Source organism: Phoxinus phoxinus (genome assembly GCF_949152265.1).
Source record: "Phoxinus phoxinus genome assembly, chromosome: 13".
NCBI lineage: Eukaryota > Metazoa > Chordata > Actinopteri > Cypriniformes > Leuciscidae > Phoxinus > Phoxinus phoxinus.
In genome coordinates this window covers 10,340,219-10,364,976 of record NC_136888.1, presented here as the reverse complement: position 1 = coordinate 10,364,976, position 24,758 = coordinate 10,340,219, and the positions used below count along the sequence as shown (strand labels likewise).

Below are 24,758 nucleotides of genomic sequence, written 5' to 3'. Positions count from 1 at the left end.
TTTTAATGGTGTGCATAATTATTAGGCAAGTTTTCTTTTACAGATAAAATAAGCCAAAAAAGAGATTTACCTCAGACTAAAAAGTCAAACATTATTAAATGCCCAATAAGAAGGATGCAATACTAGAAATTGCAGTTAATGCATGACCATTGGACAGTCAATGCACATTGGGTCAGCAGGGTCATACAAAAACAAGTGGAGAGAAAAAAAAAACATGTTAACTGCAAAATAATTAAGAATTAAGGAGAATAATTAAGTGTGAAACTATCAGGAACCCCTTAGTCTCCAGTGCCACCATTTTCCAGAACTGCAAACTATGGAGTCTCCAGAAGTTCAAGGTGTCAGACCTTGCCCTCAACTGGCAACACATGTTTTGTCTCATGTTTCCAGAATCAGTGACGGGATGGTTTGACGTTTCAAGGTCAAATGAATGTGGCGTTCATCTGTCATCTCACCACTAGGGGTCTCTGTCACCTGCTTAATGAAATGGAGTCTGTACATTCTGTACACTGTGATATGTAATATATCTCGTCCTGTTCTGCATCATTAGTGTCTCCTTACAAACCCTAATATCAATTGTGTTACTTTTGTGCATTTCTGAATGTATCTGTTTCTTTTTAAAGATGTTTTGTGGAGTTATCTGGAAATGAGATCTGAATAATCTTGCAGTATAGCCTACTTTTCTGTCTGCCTTCATATAGCCTAATATAACTGAAGCAAACATAATAGAAACACATTTTAGTTAAATTTTCGTCATTGCAACAAGATACTCATACAGATACCATACTTGATTAAATGTATAATTTTTTTTTTCTCTGTATTTGTGTCTGTGTCTGGTGTTTGACCTGCTTTCACGTGAAGTGATGCTAAAGGAGGAGGTTCCTGCGCTCATGTTGGAGGATGAAAACAGGAGGCTCAGTTTGTGCTCCAGCAGCTCAGGAGAGAGATGTGACGACACACGCTGGGATTTCAGGTGAGAATGAACAGATTAAATGAGCACTGAATGCATGACACAGATATACATCAGTCAGATCACTAAACGAATGTCCTGTTTGCAATTGTTGCATGCCGCCTGTTATGCCAGGTATTATATTTTTGTTAAATTGTAACACAGAACAGCTCATCTAGATGCAATGTTGAGGAAACTCTGACCTGTTCAGGTCGAAACTTCCTTTTTCCTCCAGCTGTTTCAATATCTATTTGATTCAGAAATGTCCATGGCAGATATCTAGGATGATGTGCATTTATATTGTTTCTGCATATCAACTATCTGTATCAGGAGTAATCTACAAAGCATCAGGATATACTTTCACTATGATTGAATGGCTCTTGACAAAGTGAATTTCTGGTTCAACGCAGTCCACAATTCAGTTATTTTAATCTACTGGCATGAATTATAAAAGAACAAACCATTTACAGTTTATTTAATCTGTATGATGCTGCTAGAATGGGATATGAAGTGATTCATTCTCATCTTTATTCTGCAGGGAAGCTGTTTGGATTGTCATGGCTGGACTGGAATGCAACAAATATCTCTGTCTCTTACCAGCAAGATGGAGCTGATTTGAAGTGAAGACATCTGACACCATGACGGCGACGATGCTGAGAATAAATGTCATCGTTATTTTGTGTCTTTCAGTCTTATTGTTCTGTACCCATCCCATCTCATCAGCTGATGTACATCAGAGGTCCGTGATTCCCAGGCCAGCGTCCCGCTCGGTGGCAAGGATGGATGGCGATGTCATCATCGGCGCTCTGTTTTCTGTCCATCATCAACCGGCGGCAGAGAAGGTCTCGGAGAGAAAGTGCGGTGAGATCAGGGAACAGTACGGGATCCAAAGAGTGGAAGCGATGTTTCACACGCTGGACAGAATTAACGCTGATCCCAACCTTCTTCCCAACATCACTCTGGGCTGTGAGATCAGGGACTCCTGCTGGTACTCATCAGTGGCTTTGGAACAGAGCATTGAGTTCATAAGAGATTCTCTCATTTCCATCCGCGATGACCGAGACGGGTTGAAGTGGTGTGTTGAGGGAAACCCTTCTGCTCAGCCGCCGGCCACCAAAAAACCCATCGCTGGTGTGATCGGACCTGGATCCAGCTCAGTGGCCATTCAAGTTCAGAACCTGCTGCAGCTCTTCAACATCCCTCAGATCGCGTACTCGGCTACTAGTATTGATCTGAGTGATAAAACCCTCTTTAAGTACTTCCTTAGGGTCGTGCCCTCTGACACTCTTCAGGCCAGAGCTCTCTTGGACATTGTGAAACGCTACAACTGGACGTATGTGTCAGCCGTTCACACCGAGGGTGAGTTATAGGTCTTCTGAAGCATCTGAAGATCTCAATTCTGAAGTATCAAGATGTTTCTCCTGAGAAATAAAATAGACACATTTTGATGGACAACAATGGTTTATAACCATCAAATGTGTAGTAGCTTAGATCATTTGATTTTGGAAGAATTTGATAAGAAATGTTTTGTGTTGAAATCAAATCGGAGCATGATTTGACATGTTAAGATCTATTCTGAAACTTTTGCTGGGGAGAAACTTTCTATTTGCTTTCCATAGTCTCATTGGTGTCCAAGAGGAACATTTAAATAGCATGAAATGATCTGTTTAAATATCACTGGAACCATGCAGGGTCAAACCTGTAAGGCATTTTTTAATCACCATATCATTATCAAGAGATTGATATTGGTCTCATATCAAGCACAGCACATTATTCCAAATATAACCCAATCTGTGATTAAAAAGTAACACTGTAATCTTCTTAACAGCATTCGAAAGCACAATCAGGGTCACAAGCTGAGCTCTCAAATCATTCAATTAAACAAATGCCAGTGTCATAATCTGTAGTTTCATTCATTCATTTGCTTCATTCCTTCAGTCATTATTTTGTAAAGTTTGTTCATTCATTCATTGTTAATTTGTTCTTTCAGTTGTTCATTCGAAATTAATTCACTCAAGTCAGTCGTTTAATATTTTTCACTCACCCTTGACATGATATTGTACTTTTTAAGTAACAGTAATGCTTTTTGAATTGAATTGTGGATTGTAAATATGGATGTTGTTTTCAATTCACATAATACACCTATTTTGTCATTCCAATTCAATATCCTGAATTGAAAGGATACAATTCTTACATTCTGAATACTAATAGACATCTCTGCATATTTTGCCCATAATCTGAATCTGAAAATCTGAAATCTCAACAGGTCTGTTTTTTTTGTGTGTAATAAAGGTAGAACATGAAACTTTAAGGCGCAGTTTTACAGACAGGGCTTAGATTAAGCCAGGATTAGGCCTTAGTTTAATTAGGACATTAAAGTAGCTTTTATAAATGTGCCTTAGAAAAAAAAAACATGACTGGTGTGCATCTTGGGACAAAACAATGGCTCTGATTTAAGATATCTCAGTGCAAGTTGCGTTAAAACAGCTCAAATATGCACTTTAATCTGGGACTAGTTTAAACCTTGTCTGTGAAACCGGTTGTTAATAAATTAGGCTAAAGTCAGTTTGCATTGTTCATCTGATTTTAAGACCGTTGAAGATGCTGTTAAGTTGTTAATCTCACTGCATTTTCACTGCAGTCTCAGGTGAGCTGGATCGAGGTACTGAAAGAAGCTGATGCAGATGCTCTTGTGTTGGTGTTCATTCCTCAGGGAACTATGGTGAGAGTGGGATGGAGGCCTTTAAGGAACTGGTATCTCAGGAGGGTCTGTGTATCGCACACTCTGACAAGATCTACAGCAACGCTGGGGAGAAACAGTTCGACCGGCTGCTGAGGAAACTTCGAGAGCGTCTGCCCAAAGCTCGCGTGGTGGTCTGTTTCTGTGAGGGAATGACTGTCCGCGGTCTCCTCATGGCCATGAGACGCCTCGGTGTAACTGGGGAATTCCTCCTCATCGGAAGGTGACTACATGTTTAGTTTTTAATTTAATGAAATGTGTAGGGACATTAAGGACATTTAAAGGAATTAATGCATAATCCTTGATAGTTTCATAAAGCACTAGATCTATTCTGCTTGAAATGATCATGATTTCCTGATGCTGCAGGTTTCTATTAATGAGATATTAAAATGATTGATCACTGTCCCATAAGTTTTTTTTATTTTTTGCTCAGCAGAACCCTCTCTTGTTGATGTAAAGTATTTCAAACCTCTGTCTTGATGCCAGTGCAGTCTCTATGAAGTGAAAAGAGGAACATCAATTGGCCAAGGCTGCTTTATTCTAGGTCAAGGAGACAGTTTTAAAGGAGGCCAGTTCAAAGACATATAGTTTAGTTATTTACTGAAAGACATAGTCACACCAGGCTGACTTAAAAGTGTGTACACAGCATCAATTCAAATTATTTAGTTTTAATGTTATGTATCTATGTAAACAAAATTTATTCCGATTTTATTCTAAATTTTTAAAGGTGAAATTCATTTGTCAATAAATATTTAGGTTATAAAACTATAGTCGAGTATTCAAATTAAGAAGCGCCACTTGAATCAGAGAGCTCAGTTCTCTTTGGTATGGTTTATTAGAGTATTTTTATTTCGGGAAAACTGTTTTTACCTCACTACATTCCAAAGAGACAAAAACACATATTTTTCTATAACGTCAGTGAAAGAGAGCCGCTCCTTTCTGAACACGAGTTCGGTAACTTACAAAAACGATAGGCGTGTCATCTGAATGTTTTAGATCCAGTCACTGCCTTCCCAGAGTTGTATCATATTATGGTATTTTTTTATTCTTTAGTACAGTAAAAAACGTACATACAGCACATTTAAGAGATATAACCAGTTTAGATGGAAAGGATCTCAAGCTGACAAGCTGAAGACGTTACTGTAGCTATATCCATTAATAGACACGGTACTTCCTTGAAAAGAAAATACACAGCAGCACTACAACAACCATAATGAAATGACCCTTTACAACAGATAATGCTTTACAATGAACTCTGTTGGAGAGCTACATATTAGAATTTATCTGTTCAATAAAATACCTTACTCACCTTTTGAGTATTAAATATGCCATCTCTGTGTCGCTTTTACATTTAAAATCTCATCTTAAAAAAATGCCAAGCCAATGTTGATTCTTGTTTTATTACAAGCTCTGTCGCATTCTCTCTCTTTTTTACATTTTGCCAGCAGACTCTCTTCTGGTCGGCGCTTGTTTAAAATGTGTGATTCCTGGTTCGAGGTTTGAGAATGATCTGCTTTCAATCTTTCTGACTCGTTTCTCGTAACCTGAAATTGTCACCTTAAAGAGATGTTTTTTTTTTTACTTGATTTAACCCATAAAAATTAATTTTGGTAATGTAATTACTTAGGTTGATTCAACAATATCAAATAATATTTTTGTCTTGGAATAAATTATTAAATAAATTAATTTAGATGTTATTATCATTTTAGGTTACCTTTTTTGTCAGTGAGACATGCATGGGCGAGTGACGGTTGTATATGCAATTTCCCGCAAAAACATCCCGACAGGTCTAAAATTTAAACACGTATAATAAGCTTACCTTAGTGACTTACATTTTGGAAGAAAAGTTGAAGATGTATTGACTCATTATTTAAATTTGAATATTTTTAAAAAAAAGTTACATAGTGTAGCTTTAAAATAACGTAGATCGGTGTCAAATGCGTCTTCCATGATGTTTCAAATTATATATAAAACTATATATATAAAACTGCAGTGTTTGCAGTTATTCTTAAAATGGTAAAACGTGAGGTCAGTTTATATTGTATGTCTATTCAGTGTTAAACTAACTTCAATTTAGAAAGTTAGCTGTTAGATTTATAATTGAGATTTTTTTATTATTTTTTTTACACATGACATGGCAAAAACTTTCTAAGACAGATTTAATTTGACCTAAAAATTAACATTAAATCATCCCCTGGGACATAAAAGTGCCTGAAGTTGAAGAAACATATTTTTGGCCAATGCATTAAGAAGACACAATGCTGGTACACAAAGCTGCTGGTAAATTGTTGTCATCTGTGAAATATGAAGTGTCAACTAATAATAGTGAGTTTTTGGCATTCTGCCAGGAAGATGCTAAGAGGCAGATGGTGCTGATATTGCCATGACCACAGAAAGATACCTTCATGAACTCAAGCGCAACGCACGTTCACAGTTCAAGCAGGAATGGACTGGGACTAAAAAAAAAACTTGGACCAATGCTGGCCTAACATAGACTACCGCCTGCTATGTAAACGTTTTCATGCTATTTTGATATGCCAGCAGTTTATGCATTGCAGAGGCATATTACCTCTAGAATTTTTTTCAGAGAAGATTATACCAATCTGCTGTCAGCCATCATCTCACCACTTATGCTCTAATGATGAAACTTATAACACAGAGTAAGCATTGTAAGCATTACTGAGTCCATGCCAAAGTAGGCCAATGCACTCGAGCATCCGTGTTATTTAGGCATTGCAGGTAAGAGATTGAAAAGGAAGTTGTTGGTAATTTTGTGACGGGTTTCCTTCAGCGATGGCTGGGCAGACCGAGATGAGGTCGTGGAGGGCTACGAGCAGGAAGCTGTTGGCGGCATCACTATGAAGCTTCAGTCGGCAGAGGTCACGTCCTTCGATGACTACTACCTCAAGTTACGCCTCAACACCAACAATAGAAACCCCTGGTTCGCTGAATTCTGGCAGTATCGTTTCCAGTGTCGCCTCCCGGGACACCCACAAGAAAACACGAATTATAAGAAGAACTGCTCAGGTAAGTGAGAGAGAGGCTGTATATGGGTCATTCCTATGCAGTACATTTCCATGTGCCCATCATAGATGACCTAATATATCAGATAAAATATGAATGAGTTAGTTTTCTTTAATTAAAATATCACAATTAAAGACTTATATGTACTAATTTCTCAAATGGGGAAAAAAAATATTTAGAAATATTCCAGGTATTTCTTCATATTTTCCTTTCTCTAAACGAACTGTGTCAAGCTTCTAGGTATTGTTTTAATTTGTAATCAAGTTTTTTTTCTTTCTAATATTATCCTTTATCCTTTGCCCTCTATAATTTTCTGTGAATAAAACGTAGCTGTAAAATGTAAGTTATGCACTGACTGAGGAAAACACTGCATTAAACAGCGCAAGTGTCTGTCAGAGCATCTGACAGGGCAAGCCACATTAACTATATTTTAACAATTATTTTGAAGTTCTTAATATAAAGCATGGCTCATGTTTAGGACAAATTGGATTGTGCACTTTCCCTGCAGCAGTTCCTCTGCTATTTGCTATTTTTCAGATGCGCTCATAATATCAAACTAATGTGGGCTCCGTACTCATTATTGCCTCATTATATAGCCTATCGTTTATAAAAAATTATCTATATATTGTACAAACTCAATATGTCTGACCAGAGTATGTTTTATAAACATATCTTCTTAAATTGCAATTGTGACAAGCATGTACATATTTGAAAGAAAAGTTTAATAAAATTGTACTGCAGAACAGGAATGACCCATTTTGCATGCTTTAGCCTGCGGTTATTTCCCAAGACAGAAGAAAATAAGCTACTTGTTTATTAGGTTTATACTAATATAAAGGTATATTTTTGTGTGTTTTTGTGCTTTTTGTATCTTTGAAACATTCTCTGCTGACTGAAAAAAAGGTGATCTAGGTAAATTAACTCTTTTTATGGCACATTTCTTGCTGGCTGGGTTGATATTTATTAACATAAGATATTTAACATCCCTATTTAAAGACAACACTCAGTAAGCATGTTGTCAAAATGACAAGCCACATCTTGTTTCACAATGCAATAAATATTTTAACACGATAAATTGAACCTTTATACAACTTATTTAAGTGCCATTATAAATACAGGGAAGCATGCCACTCACTTTATTATCTGATGTTATGCTATTTTCATGTTAGTTGTCCATATATGTGTGTGTGTGTGTGTGTGTGTGTGTGTGTGTGTGTGTGTGTGTGTGTGTGTGTGTGTGTGTGTGTGTGTGTGTGTGTGTGTGTGTGTGAGTGTGTGTTTTTTTTTACAGCATTGCTTTGCTATGTAATATTTTATTTTTTAGTTGTTTTAGGTAGGAGGTGAAATGGTGAATTCATTGGTGAAATGATTTTGAAGCAAAATTATAATTTTAAGTCAAACTGTTACAAATAATCAAACAGAGAAATAGTCATAGTGTGTTGTTCTGTTATTATTTCTTTGTCTAGAACTCCAAGATGGTAAGTGAATATTTTTCTGAAGAGCTAACGTGGAGACACCTCACTTCAGAAATATAGATAGAGGTCGACTGATATTGTACAACCATATGAATTTAAAGTAAATTATGCTCTGTGATTCTGTGTCTTTTTTCTACAATTTCGGATCACTAGTAAAGGTTATTAGAAAAGACTGTCCTTTACTATTGTCAATAAGGTCACAAAGCGGCACTGTATATCGGTTGACCTCTAATATATGAAGTTATTGGGATGTTTTATCCCTAAAATATTGGCATCTGTAAGGGCACTTTGGTTTGAACTTTACTGTATATCCCAATAACATTAACTAGATCTCTCATGCCAGTTGGCTATGCTGCATGAGGAACTTTTTTAAGCTCCAAGCATTTTTAGTTGCTTGTGCTAATATGAATCAGAGCCTTCAAAAAGAAGAAATAAAGAGGTCACGCTTCTTATTTCTATAGATTTGGCTCCACTTACAACATGCATCTGCTAAATAAGGCAAAAAACAAAACAAAACACTGTATCGATGTCATACTGTGACTGTGGTGGAAGGATTTTAGAGTGATGTTTGGTGTTTTGTTGTTCACTATTTTTGACACAAATAATAGTGGGCCACATTATTATCCAGCAAAATTTACACAGAATTTTAAACATGGTAAATGGGGCCATAGTACATATGCAGACTACTTATTTATTTACACATAAAAAGTAAAATATTACAAAATGTAAAAAATTTGTTAGAAAGTTAAAGTTAGAAAACACATTCTAAACATTTTACAAATTATCGTAATGATTTTGATGTTTTTTTTTAATGAGATTTGATGATACATTTTTATACGATTTGAGGATATTTGAGTTGAAATATCATAGCACAGTATCATATCTTTACTGAGACATTCTGTCCTAAATATTTATCTTTGCATGTAAACAAACCTTTGACATACCATAGAAAATATGTTGGTTTTGCACATAAATGATTGAATAGAGAGCGAGGGTGTAAGAAACACTGAGAAATCCTTCTCGCAATCTGCCTCTATCATTAATAAAACATGGATTAAATGTTTCAGTTTGTCCTCAAAGTGTCACTGCTTTCTTATGGTTTGTGCCCATTTAAAATGAGGGATCATCCAAGACAGCATTTTCAGCGAAGCATGCCTAGGTTTTAGCTTTCGCCCGTTGCTAGCTGCAATGCCCTTTATTTCACACATGTATAATTTGAGAGCCATGTTATGATGGGAGTTTTTTGGAAAATGTGTTTCTTAATCTTCAAAATCATCATATTTATCAGCTACGGTGCCTGATACTGCTTCCTGCTGGCTTGTTACAGATCACCAGATAATGATCCGATAGGGTGTCCTTTGACATTGCCTGTTCCTTTGAATTAATACAGCGACCTTTTTTTTTCTCAGCCACATTGTCAGCCACATTTACATTTGCTTGAGGGAGGCAGGCAAGAATGAGAACATGGATGAATAATTAATTTCCTTGCTCAATTAATAATAATGTCAACATCATGACCATTACTAATTAAATGCTGAGTTTGGTTACATAAATGATTTGCTTCGCCATGGCAACAAGCATTTCCTTTGATCTTCCGTTTTAATGCTGCTGTCTTTTGATTCACTGTCCAATGGAATAAGAAAGAACTTACTGTCCTGTCGCCCGTGGCTTCGGAATAATAATGTGTCTCTGGACACCCTATCGTTCCCTTTCAAGTGCTCAAAAATTATATTTCTATAAAATGTGGTCGGAAAATATGGCTGAACTGTTACAGTGGGGTTTTTTGTAACATTGATTTTCATTTCAGTAAAAGTGGAATAATTATTTTTGCAGGTATTGCTAAATGATAGTCAATATGAAATCAAAATGGACCCTATTTACTTTCTTAATGCATGTTTCTGGTTTTACTGTGCACGATACTCCAAAGAAAAACTATTTGTCTTCATTGTCTGTATAAAAAGACTTTCCTTTTCAGCAAACATCACTTAGGCCATGCAGGCTGTTGGACAATGTTAACCAATAGTCAAATAGGTGTTTATAAGGAAGTAAATTGGGTTGCAAATATTGTTTTATGTTGACTAAGATGCTCAATATATCACAGTGATGCTCTAATTATTGCTGTTTGATTCTCTCAGGTTATGAAAGCCTTGAGGATAACTATGTCCAGGACAGTAAGATGGGGTTCGTCATTAATGCCATCTATGCCATGGCTCACGGCCTTCATGATATGCATGAGGACTTGTGCCCGGGTTACGAGGGACTTTGTGAGGCGATGGACCCCATTGATGGCAGCAAACTGCTAGACTTTCTCCTCAAGACCTCCTTTACTGGTGTGTCTGGAGAAGATGTGTGGTTCGATGAAAACGGGGACTCGCCAGGCAGGTCAGTCTTACTTACTGGCCTACATAAAGCTACATTTTATGCACTAAATGAATAACACAAAAAATAGCTATTAATTATTTTTTAAACCACCGTGGAGTTGCATCCAATAAGTCCAATGGCCTGGCTTCAGCAAACACTCACTTGCAGGAATTTCTGGATGTTTTGACTACATATCACAAATGCTATTCATATTCATCAAGAATGGTTTTGAATGACTAAATTGTGTTTTTAACCGAAAGTGTTCAACTTAATTCATATCTTGAATGCAGTGTAAGTACCATGGAAGCTTGTTTCTGCCACAGAATTAAACATTTAATAATATAATTGCGATAATAGTATAATTTTTATCTCGCATTGTGAGTTTATACCTCGCAATTCTGACTTTATATCTTCCAATTGCGTGTTATAAAGTCAGAATATAAAATGCATAAATGTAACCATGAGCAACAATAATAATTATGCTTGACTGTAAAATAACTTTGTGTCTTTCTTTCTTGAAGGTATGACATTATGAACCTGCAGTATGTAGAGCCTGGAGTCTACGACTATATAAATGTTGGCTCGTGGCATGAAGGCATTTTGAGTATTGATGATTATATGATCCAGATGAACCGCAGTGAGATGGTCCGATCGGTCTGCAGTGAGCCCTGCTCCAAAGGAGAGATCAAAGTAAGTTTGTATATTATATACAGATAGATATATCAGATGCATGTTGCCGTTATTTTAAGTTGTTTCTTCTTAAAGAAACTTTAGTCCACTGGGGAAATGTGTGTAATGTGTCCTCACAGGTGATCAGGAAAGGGGAGGTGAGCTGTTGTTGGATCTGCACAGCCTGCAAGGACAATGAATATGTCCAGGATGAGTTCACCTGCAAAACCTGTGAGCTGGGATGGTGGCCAGACGAAGAACTGCACGGTACTTCATTTGCAATAGTCATCATATCATTGCAATAGTTATTTTGTTTAATGTGGTCAGATTTAACACTGTCAGATGTTTCTCCAAAAATTCCTCAGGAGAAGTAAAAAAAGATACTAATAGTGACTATAGTGGACCAAGTAGAAGTATACATCTACTGTATAAAATGAATCTGCATAGTATAGCTGAGAAAATTTGATCTTGGAAGAATTGGATAAGAAATGATTGAGGTCGTATTGAAGACTCAGATTACAAGCTTTTAGTATCTTAGTTTCTTGTTGAGGTTGAGATCTATTTTCAAGTTGTAGAAGAGACTTATGAGATTACTGAGGTATTTTTCTTAGCAATAAATAAACAAATAAATAAATACAAATCTGAGAGTCAAGAGACTTCAACAAAAGTCTCCAAAAGTTCTCTGTTTAGTCTTGTAGTTGTCTTAGAGAAACAATGGAGATATTAAAGGGAAATTATGTGACATAATCAACTGGTCTTCATTTGAATGTTTTTTGTAAACCTAAATATTCAAATATATAAGCTAGTCTGCATCAAATCCATTGCAATCAATGGATCAAATCAAATCAATCAATCATATCAAATCCATTGCAGACAATCCATTGTCTGACTGTCAGCATTTATTCAGGCTTGCTGAGGAGAGGTGTAATATTATTTTTCTAAGCAATCAGACTTACTGTGGTGACTTTTGCACAGAAGCACAGAAAATGTCAAAATCCAGTACTTAAAGATTTATCTATGGTGCTTTTTGGTAATTCACTTTAATCGGTTTTGAGTTTTGAAGTCTGAAAGATGTCTGAATCAAAGCATCAAACACCCATGCAGAGGACTATTCTCCACGTCTTGGATTATTACTGATTTGGCTCTTTAAGAGACTTTCACTGTCCTATTTTCAAAAGGTTTCCCATGACACCTGAAGGCCATTTATCATTTTTACAGATTGCTTGTGCCGTACAACTTATCGCCTGTGACAGCCCTACTTCCCTGCCTACTTCTCTGGCCTATTTTCATACACTCTGATGGTCAATGTCAATGCAGCAACTTAGAGTGTCCTAGCAATGTATTTTTCATTAGTTCTCTCTATAGTTCCACATATGTTTCTGCCGTAATGCACAGATTCACCATAGCTCAAGAAAAACCCATGCGGCGATGGTCAGGAACGCTGAAAAATATGAATTTTGTTGATCTTTTAGGAAGTTATTCATATCCTGCTAGATGTAAATGGTTGTGCCCTTGAGTTTTCATCTTTCGTAAAAGGGTCTGGCTTTCATGAATTCTTGTGTTGGTAACGAGGAAGCATTCATTTCCTCTCTCCTGGTCTCCTTTGGCTTGGTTCTTTCTTATGGCCGGTCCCTTAGCGGAGGTGCTGTTTATTTTTAGGTGAGCTGGAAACCTACTTTAGCACTTGGTGCATAAGTGAGCTGGCCACACTCAGATGGCCAGTCCTACAAAGACACGCAGCAATGCGAAGTGAACGCTTTTGACATTTTTATTTCATATTCAACAATGTAGCTACGCTTTGATCTCAATCCCCTTTTGGCCTCTTAAAGTGTTTGCATATTGGTTGAGGCATAAATTCATAATGCATCACCTCTTATGAATAATTTGAGTCCACAGTAAAATTGGAAAAAGCTCTGCAGGTGTGTTGGCCCAATTTTTAAAAGAAAACAGACCCAATTTTTTTTGAGAGGTTGCCAGGGCATGTGGTTAAAAGGTGTTCAGAAACATTTAAGTGAGTTGTTATGCAGTTACCAGGGCATTGCTATTTGGTTAAGTGTATTGTTATGCAGTTGCTAGGATCTTCATAATTGTTACTTTTGATGTCTTTTGATGGTTTTGGTGCATTGCTTTGCAGTTGCTAGGGTTTTCAAAATAGTTGCTAGGGCATGGCTAGGTGGTTGCTTGCTGGTACAAATCAACAGAACACATTCCAAAATGTTGTGGGCATTTGCCAGCATATTGCTATGTGGTTTTGTTTTTTGTGCATTGCTATGAGGTTGCTAGGGGATTGCTAAGTGGTTACTTATTGTCCCATGTTCTGAGTGGGGTTTGGTGCATTTCTGAGTAGTTGTCTAGGGCATTGCTAGGTGGTTACTTACTGGTTCAAATCAACAAAACTCATTCCAAAATGTGTGTAGCTGGTTGCCAAAACATTGCTTTGTGGTTGCTAATGTGCTCTGAGTATTTTGTGTGTGTTGCTATGCAGTTGCTGTATGGTGTTCAAAGTGGTTTCCTAGGATTTTCTGATCTGTATTTTTTGCTTGGTTGTCCCCTTCAGTGTAAGTCTGTTGGATTATTTTGGTCACTCTATTGTACACCAGACAAAATGGAAAGTTTGATGCTTAGAAAATTAATTGCTCACCGCTAATATCACAGTATAGTGTTGTAGTCAAGACCACCTAAACCAAGACCAAATCAAGACCAAGACCTGAGTGTGTTGAGACCAAGACCAAGATCAAGACTTGAGTGTGTTGAGACCAAGATAAAAACCAAGACTTGAGGGGTTGAGACCAAGACCAAGACTTGAGGGGTTGAGACCAAGACAAGACCTGACCAGCACTCTGCAATTTCATCTAAAAGATAAACATTTACTTCCTGAGAAATGTCTTATATTTAATAAATAAAGTTAGAAGAGTATAACAATAACAATGTATACAGTTAGAATGATAATAATACACTATGTAGAGCATGTAAAATAAATCTGACAATGCACAGGTGATGTCCCTGCAGTTGTAGTCTTGACTGTTCTTGAAATAAAATCCAGAGTCCTATTGGTCTGAGACTGAGACGAGACCTAGTACAATTACAAATGCGGTTGATACCTAGACAAGACCGAGACCTTCAAAAAGTTGTTGCGAGTACTAGAACAGTACAGCAACAATAATAGTGATGCTTGCCTTAACAAACACTTTGATACTAATTTCATGCATTGTGTTCAGTCTCACATTGATATAATAATTTTGTCTTGTCTCTTCAGTCTGTGAGCCACTTCCCCTGCGCTACCTGGAGTGGAGTCATCCTGAATCCATTGCTGCGGTCGTCTTTTCATGTCTGGGCATCCTAGTGACCAGTTTTGTCACCTTCATCTTCATACTGTACCGAGACACGCCAGTCGTCAAGTCCTCCAGCCGTGAACTTTGCTACATGATCCTGGCTGGCATCTTCCTGGGTTACATTTGCCCTTTCACTCTCATCGCCCGTCCCACCCTAGCCTCATGTTACCTGCAGCGCCTCCTCGTTGGCCTCTCTGCCTCCATGTGCTACTCGGCTCTTGTCACCAAGACCAACCGCATTGCTCGCATTCTGGCCGGCAGCAAGAAGAAGATATGCACGCGTAAACCGCGCTTCATGAGTGCCTGGGCGCAAGTAGTGATCGCGTTCATCCTCATCAGCGTGCAACTGACTTTGGAGGTCACGTTGATCATCTTGGAGCCTCCAGAGCCGATTAAGTCCTACCCCAGTATTCGAGAAGTGTTTCTAATATGCAATACCAGTAATGTGGGCATGGTGGCACCACTGGGCTATAATGGCTTGCTCATTCTCAGCTGCACCTATTATGCATTTAAAACTCGCAATGTCCCTGCCAACTTCAACGAGGCAAAGTACATTGCCTTCACCATGTACACCACCTGTATTATCTGGTTGGCCTTTGTGCCGATTTACTTTGGCTCCAACTACAAGATCATCACCACGTCCTTCTCTGTGAGTCTCAGCGTGACGGTGGCTCTCGGCTGCATGTTCACGCCAAAAATGTACATAATACTCGCTAAGCCCGAGAGGAACGTACGCAGCGCGTTTACCACCTCCGATGTGGTGCGCATGCATGTGGGTGATGGAAAAATTGCTTGCAGGAGCAACAGCCTACTAAACATGTTCAAACGTAAGAAGAACACATCTGGAAATGCCAAGTAAGTAGCTCAGAGGCATTAGCGTAGTCTCTCTCCGTCCTGTTGCGCTGGAGCCCATGGATCCAGTCCTGTAATTCTCTCCAGACCTCAGGATCATGCCATTTCCAGGAGCTTACTCAATTAACGGCTTTCTCAGACATCTGATTTTCAGGTCAACTACAATTAAAACCTGCACACCCAGGGGCGTCTAAGCAGCAGGGCTGAGAGAGACTGTGTGACTATGGTAGCTTTAGATGTATGTAATGGCAAGTGCAAGAGTTATTATTATTCTACAACCAACTATTGAGTTGCTGGGCAGTTTCATGGTGTATATCAGATAATGGAAGGAATGTGTCAGCCGGAAAAAAAGATTTTGCTATAATTTTTATTCCACAGTAAATATAGTTGTGGTATCTACACATTAAAGCAGTGAAACAAAAAAGTAAAGCAAAAATACAGAGAAGGACTTCACAAACAAGTCAAGATATGTATGACCTCTGATCCTAGTTGTTTACGGTTGCAACTTGTTGCATTTAATATAGATCATATTATGTATATTCTGTTTTGCAACAGATATGGTCAACATTTAGAGTTGCAACTAATTGTTTTATAGGTTTACTGTTACTGTTAAAATACTATTTTACAAGTTTTTTTCAATTAAGATGTCCCATAATATGAAGCTGTTTGTGCACTGATGCCAGACTAATTAATTTGTTATGAATAATCTGGTGTTTGGTTTGAGTCCATCAAGTTCCAAATAAAATGGGAAAATAATAAAATAAGCTGAAGTTTATTTGTAATATATTTTGTGATATAAAGTGGGGACCAAAAGTCTGAGTGTATTAGTAGAAATGCTGCTATTTGCTATTTCTTAATGTAATATTTTATATTTATATATATACACACACACGACAGTTTGTTCTGGTTCTCGAATCTGATTGGCTAAGAACCTTCTCCAGCCATGCGATATTCTACCAGTATCCCCAAAGAAGCAGTTTCACCTTTTGTATCACACCGCTTGCAGCATTACTCACATTGAGTGTCATGGCGGATGAGCAAACCCACTATAATTTTACAAATACTACTGTTGTTGTGTGATGGAATGTAGGTTTAAAAGAGTTTTTTAGGAGAGAATGTAGTTATTTAGATCTCAAATATTTGACTAACATAGCGCCTATTTGACAATTTGAGCCTATGGAGCTAATATTATGACAAAATGATTTGAATTTGAATTGTGTAAATCTGAATTATTTGCAAGTGTAATCTAACAAAATTGAATTTTAGGTGGTAGTTTAAATAGTTCTGAATTTGAATTTTTTTAAACGAATATTGAACATTTGAAATTTAACAAATTTAAATGTTTTTATGGCTGAATTTTATAGACATGTATTTTCAAACAGTAATATTCAGTTTAAAAAAATTCAGATTCAAGTTTTCAAGATGAAGAAATTCAGAACTTCGAATTCAGTTTTCTAAAATTCAATGTCAAAAATTCAAGTTCAAAAATTCAGATCTGACAGAAAGTAGGTCACAGGTCATCCACAGGGAAGAGTAGATGATCTCAGAAAAGTCGAACAGAGCATTTTGGCCAATTGAGGACTGCGGAAGTTTTCCAGCGCGAACGTGGTGGTGGTTCAAGAGGTTGCCACTCTCTGACTCTTGTCATGAATCGCCCGGAGGTCGATTACATGTACGACGCAGTCTAGACCGGACGCGAACGGTGCGACGCGACCCGTGAAATCCCCAACAGCACACGGATTCCCCATCCTATTTCTGACCTAGTCCCAGCTCTTTGCAACTGTCGCTTCAAGCTGTGTTGCGTCGCGCCGCTCGCGTCCTGTCTGTGTAACTGAGGTCTAGTAGACAAGGTGGCGTTCTAATCAATTTTACACAAAATAAAAGGCTACTTTAAAACAAACACCAGAGACCGCTTAGACAAATGTCCCACGTGCTGAGAACGCTAACCTAACATATAAACACAAAATCATTCATGTTTAAGAATCACTTACCTCCGGGCGATTCATGACAAGAGTGGACATTACGTGAAAAACGCTTAACGTGGCTCACTGTACGAAGACAGTGATATTAAAGGACCAAACTCAGTACAAATCATATTAATAAACCATACTTTGTACAAAAAATCAGATGAGCCCAGAATACCTACGCAATTGCGTTTAATTGTGCGTTAAGCATTTTAATTTTGTTAGATTACACTTGCAAATAATTCAGATTTACACAATTCAAATTCAAATCATTTTGTCATAATATTAGCTCCATAAGCTCCAGGCCATCAGCGACCGTTCAGCGTGTGAAAGTTTGGCAGAAAAGACTTTATGAGTCAGTAGCAAGTTTGTAAGACGTTATTTTTACTTTAAACAACACCTTATAAAAAGCAACCAACAAATAAATTGACTAGTGCGGTCATGTGAAATCCCCTTAACTGTTAAAAGGACAAAGACCAAGATAGTCATTAATATTCATCAGTGGGCATTCATACTGATGCACTATTTAATTTGCTAAGTCTCTCTCTCTCTCTCTCGCTCGCTCTCGCTCTCTCTCTCTCTCTCTCTACTAGCTGGACTAAGTAGCTGGACTCTCTCTCTCTCTCTCTCTCTCTCTCTCTCTCTCTCTCTCTCTGTCAACTTGAGATTTGAATCTGTGTTTGGAAGGAAGTAGATCTGCACAAAAGAGGGTTTTTAAAGACACTGTTGTTGTTTCTTATTTATTTACACACTTGAGCCATCGAACTGTTCTATAAACGCAATTGTGATTGCCTACGGCCGAATCACACCAATGCTGATATAGAGCGATATCGCACAGCTACTCATGTGATATTGTTCATACATATATACAGTATATATATATATATATATATATATATGTATATACACATATATGCTGTCGGTGGAGTGGATTGCCCCTCCCCCTCCCCCGGTGCCGGGGAAAAATAAGTTCACTTATTCAGGGATGGATAAGTTTATGGGAATTGAAGGAGAAGGGGAAGCAGGGTTAGTGTCGGCCCCCCAATGGAGCATTCGCTTGTTGCATACCTGGCACCAACTCAAAATAGTGGTATTGCAGGTACCACCACTCTCCCAATGGGTCCGTGCCGGTTCTCATACAAACAGCTCAGCAAGTTTTATTGTGATCAGACCTGTATGGCTAGAGCTTTGAGCTATTTGCTTGAGGGAGCTGAGCAAGGCCATGTCAGGGGGAAGACATGTGACGAGCTTATGGGGGAAATACGGTCCACGTCCAGCTACTTACTATGTGCAACATGTTGCGCATTAGTATCTTTGGGTCTTGCGATGGCCAGTACAGTGGTGGTTCAGGCGCGGTTTGAGAACTCCAAGAAACAGGCTGAATCTCTGAGGGGTTCACTGCCTAGACATTCCGCAGACCAGTGCAGTCGTCTGCACAACCGAAGTTTAGATCTTCTTCCTGACCACCACCAGCCAAGAGGCCAGCCAAAGCACTAGGGAGGCTGAACGGGCGCACACACAGCCTAAACAGTAGGCGTGGTCAGGGAAGAAGGGTCCTCCCCCGACGAAAGGTAGATGTTTCTCTGCAGGAAAGAAGAGACAGTCGGATCCTTAGATCTTAGACGTGGGAAGAACGTCAGTCCAGATGATGTCGCTTTCTTCTCTCTGTGCAAAAAAGAGAGCAGGTTCAGCTTTAAGTTTGTTATTAATAAAGAAACTTTATCTTCAGCATACAATGCCTACAATGTGTTGGTTTGTCAAAACATTCAAAATGCATTAGAACCACTAACCTCACAATCAGGTTGTGTGCCGACAGTTGAGAAAAAAGCAGTGATATGCAATATCCAGCAATGTTCACGAAAAGATGCGGGGGTTCCCCAGGTGATGCCAGGGATCCTCGCTGTCTGCCTCGAGCAGTGACGCGCATCCGCACTAACACATGGGTTCTTCGCTCGATTCAGTGGGGCTATCGGCTGCAGTACCTTACGCGCCTCCCCTGTTTCAGCGGAGTAATTATGACTTCAGTGTCGGAAGAGAAAATGCCTGAGGTCCTCCTTCAAGGGGACTGCATACGGATTCCAGGTCCTGCCATTCGGCTGCCCCTAGCACCCTGCATATTTACGAAATGTGCAGAAGTGGCATTGTCTCTGCTGCGTCATCAGGGCATGAGAGTGTTTGCTTATTTATATGAGCTGCTACTGGCTACAGACAGAAGGGAACAAGCAGTGTTGCAAACACAAACACTTGTCTCCCGTTTATGAGCTCTGGGATTCTTAATAAATCTCAAGAAGAGCTCCCTGGGTCTAAATCAGCAGATTTCGTATCTCAGTTTAGGAATAGATTCAGGACAGAACACAGCTATGCTGTCAGTATGGAGGGCAGAGGATTTTTACAGCCTTTTCAGCTGAGCAGGCAAGTGTGTTTTCGAAAAGTGTTGAGACTGTTGGGGCTCATGGCCTCAATGACAGCGGTCATTCAGCTGGGTCTCCTCTTTATGCCTCCATTCCTGAGCACTGGCCTGAATGCCACGCGACATTTAAACGAACAAGTCACAATAACGCTATCGTGCGTTTGAGCTCTGATGCCCTGGGAACCCAGGATCTGTTGAGAGAGGGAATTTCCCTGGGCAGGGTTACGTCACGTATACTGCCCTAAAAGCAAAAAAGCAGTAACTGCATTTTTGGTCAAAAATTAGTTATTATCATTTTCATGACATTCAGGGCATCCTTTGTTATGTGACAAAACATCTTATCTCAAATGTGTGTCGTTTTGGAGAAAAATGGTAATAATCTACCTACAACTACTTAGGCTGGATGACACAGGATAACTTTAAAGTTATTTTTCTCTGTTCTGCACTCTGCGTAGTTACTGCCTTTTTGCTTTGTAGGGCAGTATAGTGGTGATGACAGAGGTGTAACTACATGTATGTGGAGCTCTATAAATGCAGGAGTGGTCAGCGACAGTGCTGAAACAGCCCACGCTAGACAAAGTGCGTCAGCAGGTTCTGTCACTGATTTTAGTGGTGACATGGTGTGCGAGTATTTTACGCAGGTACATCAAACAGACGTAGGCTGTGCTTTCTTCTGGCCAACTTTTTTTTTTTTTTATCAACCCGGTTCGTGGGAAACCACTATCTTAACAGCGCCTTTCACATTGGATCATGGAGGCGATTTCTATTGCATACAAGAGTGAAGTGTTGGTTCTACAGGCAAGAGGCATGACAACGTCATGGTCGCTATTTAGAGGGGTGTCTCTAGAGGACATTTGTATGGTGGGCAGTTGGGCATCGCTGCACACGTTTGTTCAGTTTTACAGATGTCACTGCGGCGACGGTGGCTCAGTCCGTGCTTACCGCGGGAGCTTTAAGCCAGGAGCATGTTCCCTTGAAAACATGGGGATAATAATATGTGGCGGTGCTGGTCCCTTTACGTTTAGTTCAGCGGACTAGTAGTTATATACATAACTCAACGTTTTGAGTGAATCAACCGGGTGAACCAATGATTCATAAAGAGCCATTTACTTAATCCCTGAATGAATCAGCCATTTACACAAATTACTCAATGACTTACTCATTTAGACATTTACCGCCACCTACTGGCAGATTTAGTTTCTTTTTTATAGTTTCATTTCATAAAAAAAAAAAAATTCAAATATTGGGAATAGTTTGCCCAAAAAGGAAAATTATTTGTTTAGCCTACATTTAGGCTACTCACCCTCATGTTGTTTCAAATCTGTATGACTTTCTTTCTTTTGTGGAACATAAAAGAAGATATTTTGAAGAATGTTGGTAACCAAACTGTTTTGGTCTTCAAATATATCTAAATAACAATTCAGCTCATGAAAAAAAATCATGGCCATTGTAGCCTAAAAATGTATGTGTAATAAATTCTATGTTAAATCAAATAAAATATTTATTTCTAAAGCATTTGTAATGTCTATTTGTTGCTTTTCTCATTTAACACAATTAATAATGACTTTAAACCTTTTGGGCGAATTTCTCAGCCAAATTTGATGTGCGATGCATAATCTTTGAGTAAAAAAGTTGAATTGACTTTAAAAGGATAGTTCACCCAAAAATGAAAATTATCCCATGATTTACTCACCCTCAAGTTATATTAAAAAAATATCCTTGCTCTTCCAAGCTTTATAGTGTAAGTGAATGGAGCTCCTGATTTTGAAGTCCAAAAAAGTGCATCCATCCATCATAAAAAATATCCACACGGCTCCAGGGGGTTAATAAAGTCCTTCTGAAGTGAAGCGATGCGTTTTTGTAGGAGAAATATCCATATTTAAATCTTTAGAAACTATAATAACTAGCTGCCGACAGACAGCCTATTCAAACCGACTAATGGCAAAAGAGTATCCTCTGACATGATGCACTGACGAACGCGGAAGCATTAGTCTATCAAGGATAGTCTATAAATATCGTAAGATTTCGATGTAAGAGAAGAGGAGCTTGAGTTTGTTGCCCAGCCCTGTTTTTTGAACTGCGAGAAGCGTCTAAGCTTATGCTACATCCTACGTCATACATCACATCAGAAGTTACTCTTTTGGCGCAAGTCGACTTGTGTAGGCCATCTGCCGGAAGCAAGATATTTAATATGCATATTTTTCTTACAAAAACCCATCGATTCGCTTCAGAAGGCCTTTATTAACCCCCTGGAGTAGTATGGATTACTTTTATATTTTACTTCTAAATCAGGAATAATTTTAATCTTTGGGTGAACTATCCCTTTAATGACATCGGGACTGGAGCTGATTTGAACAAAACCTGATTATCATATTCTCCATGTTCCAATGAGCATTTAATAGAAAAACGTCTGACTGTCTGTACAAAGAGTCATATGATCCAGGTTTATGTGGAAAAATACCACATTTAAGTTAGTTTTAGACTTATGGTCCCCACTGTAAATCGTTATGTAATATAAAATTGCTCATTCTGTGATATAAGATTTTGGTCACATAAGATTTCCACCCAGCTCTATTGACCTGTAAACATAAATGTTTTAAGGATACTCTGAATAATAATAATATTCAGCATAATTTTTGCTTGTTCAAACTTTTTTTTACACGAACGAGAAATGTTGTTCTTGTGTTCACCTTTCTCGGTTCCTGTGAAATAACAGTCGTCTTTATTTTGTTCATAGTTCTAATGGAAAGTCTGTGTCATGGTCTGAACCAGGTTCAAGACATCCTCCGAAAGGAGAACACATGTGGCACAGACTGTCTGTACATGTGAAGAGGCAGGAAGCCGGATCCAATCAGACGGCTGTCATCAAACCCCTAACTAATACCTACAATAGCCCAGGCATGGAGTTTTCCGATTTAAGCACCAAGACTCTATACAATGTAGCCGAGGAGGACGAGGGCGATCCGATAAGATACAATCCCTCGGGCAGCCCTCCTCTGATGGCTCTCAGGCTGTCGCCTGTCAGCAAGCCTATGAAGGAGGTGGGCGCACATCTGACTTTTTACACTTCTGAGCAACACGTGCCACAAAAAAACAGTGTTTTCCCCCAACATGTTATTGCAGACCACTTTCAGCAAGAGATGGTCAAGTTCATACCCGATCTGGATGAGATCATAAGCCTGCCTGAGCCAGGCGACAGGGTGATGCTGCCGCTTCATCCCCAAATATTGCATCCACATCCGATTTTGCCCATGCAACTGGGTGCTTACCCAGACGAGCCTGTCTCCCCTTTGGAGGAGGATGAAAATGAGCAGTTTGGACTTCTTCATGGCTACATGTATGACAATGCACAGATCCATGATGAGGAGGAGTTGGTACAGATCAAAATGTCAATGGAGGACTCTCTGGCTCTGATGCCACCTTCTCCGTTTCGTGATTCCCTCGGCTCGGGCAGCCCCGTTCCCAACTCCCCGGTGTCTGAGTCCATCTTATGCACGCCGCCGAGTGTGACGTACGCGTCCGTCATTCTCAGAGACTTTAAGCAAAGCTCCTCGACCCTTTGAAACACATTTATTTTAAGAGATCATGTCAGCTATTGTGAAATAATAACTACTAGTTTGTACAATGGTGTGACTTAAGTCGCTTGCACTGGAGAGATTTAATATCATATTTGTTTGATAGCAGAGCATTTAAAGAAACTGAATGGAAGTGGATGTTGACCAGGGTCCAAAATTAACAAGTGCCAAATGCAAGTCAAATATTTAAAGTTTCACATAGAAGCACATGGAGAAGTTTGTGCACAATGTATTTATTTTCAATGAGCCAGTGTTTGTTATTTTAATTTCATTGGTATGCTATTATAGTTTGTATTATTATTTTGAACTAGTTTCTATTTTCGGTTTCAATTTTAGATAAAGTTTTAGTAATTGTGATATTTTTTTGTAATTTTATTTTTTTATGTCTATATAGTTTTTATTGCTTTTCATTTCAGTTTTAGTTACTTTATTACTTCAGGTTTAACAAAATGAAAATGAGAAATGTTGCCTTGGCGACCAGCTGAAATAAAAAAGTTTACATTTTTTAAAATATTTTATTTAATTTTAGTTAATGTTTATTTTATTTCAAGTAACAAAAATGTTGTATCATTTTAGCTTTATTTTACAATAACCAACAATAAAACAAAATAGCCTACATTTTCTCAAGTTATTGATATATAATTTTTATTTTTCATTAAATGTTTAATTTTCCATTTGAAGGTTTTGGTCATTTATATTAGTTGTTTTTTATGCATTTATATAGTTTTTATTTTTAGTTATTATAGTAGCAAGTTAAACTAAATCAAAATGAGAAATGTTTGTCTTGGCAACCAACTGAAATAAAATGTGTGTTTTTTAGTAGCGAAATATTTGTTTTATGATTTTCTATATAGCAGGTACATTTTCACAATTCACCCACAATTGGCAATTGGCCAAAAAATAAATAAAGTTAATTTTGGACCTTAATGTCAATGCTGGATTGAGTAAAAGCAGAAACCCAAACATGCAGGATCGCTTTGATTTCTGTCACTATCACTTGCTTTAGTATGGCAGCAGTAGTTGACATGAAAACAACACCAGTCATTGTAATGCTGTATATTCTGTGTTGTTTAGGCTTTTAATTATAGATCAAAATATCTAAAGGACCAGCAGAAAATAACCATTGTAGCAGAAACTGAAGATTTAGAATTGTAAAAAATGTGCAGCGACTCTTATGAGTGACAATTTAATGTGTTTAATGTGTTTTATACAATCAGTCTACATGACTTTTATAAACTATATTTTAAAAACTGAGACTACATTAAATGAACATGATTATCAAACAGTTTTAGGTTTAGTTAAAGCATCATATTATGCAGTGTATGTATGCTGTAAACTACGGTAAGTGTAGATAACCAATGCCTACAAGTACAATGTGGCAATTAACGGATAGTGTTTAAGTTCCAA

At 38.2% G+C, this 24,758-nt stretch overlaps 1 protein-coding gene across 1 annotated transcript; it reads left to right on the top strand.

Annotated features, from left to right (window-relative positions):
* Nucleotides 1–342: 342 nt before the first annotated feature.
* On the top strand, nt 343–23,593 carry grm1b (glutamate receptor, metabotropic 1b). Its single transcript, XM_079632673.1, has 9 exons — nt 343–973; nt 1,488–2,308; nt 3,663–3,912; nt 6,481–6,716; nt 10,324–10,570; nt 11,071–11,239; nt 11,359–11,485; nt 14,475–15,405; nt 22,514–23,593. The coding sequence occupies exons 2-9, from the start codon at nt 1,588–1,590 to the stop codon at nt 23,337–23,339; spliced, it is 3,507 nt and encodes a 1,168-aa protein (XP_079488799.1). The 5' UTR covers nt 343–973; nt 1,488–1,587; the 3' UTR covers nt 23,340–23,593.
* Nucleotides 23,594–24,758: the final 1,165 nt, after the last annotated feature.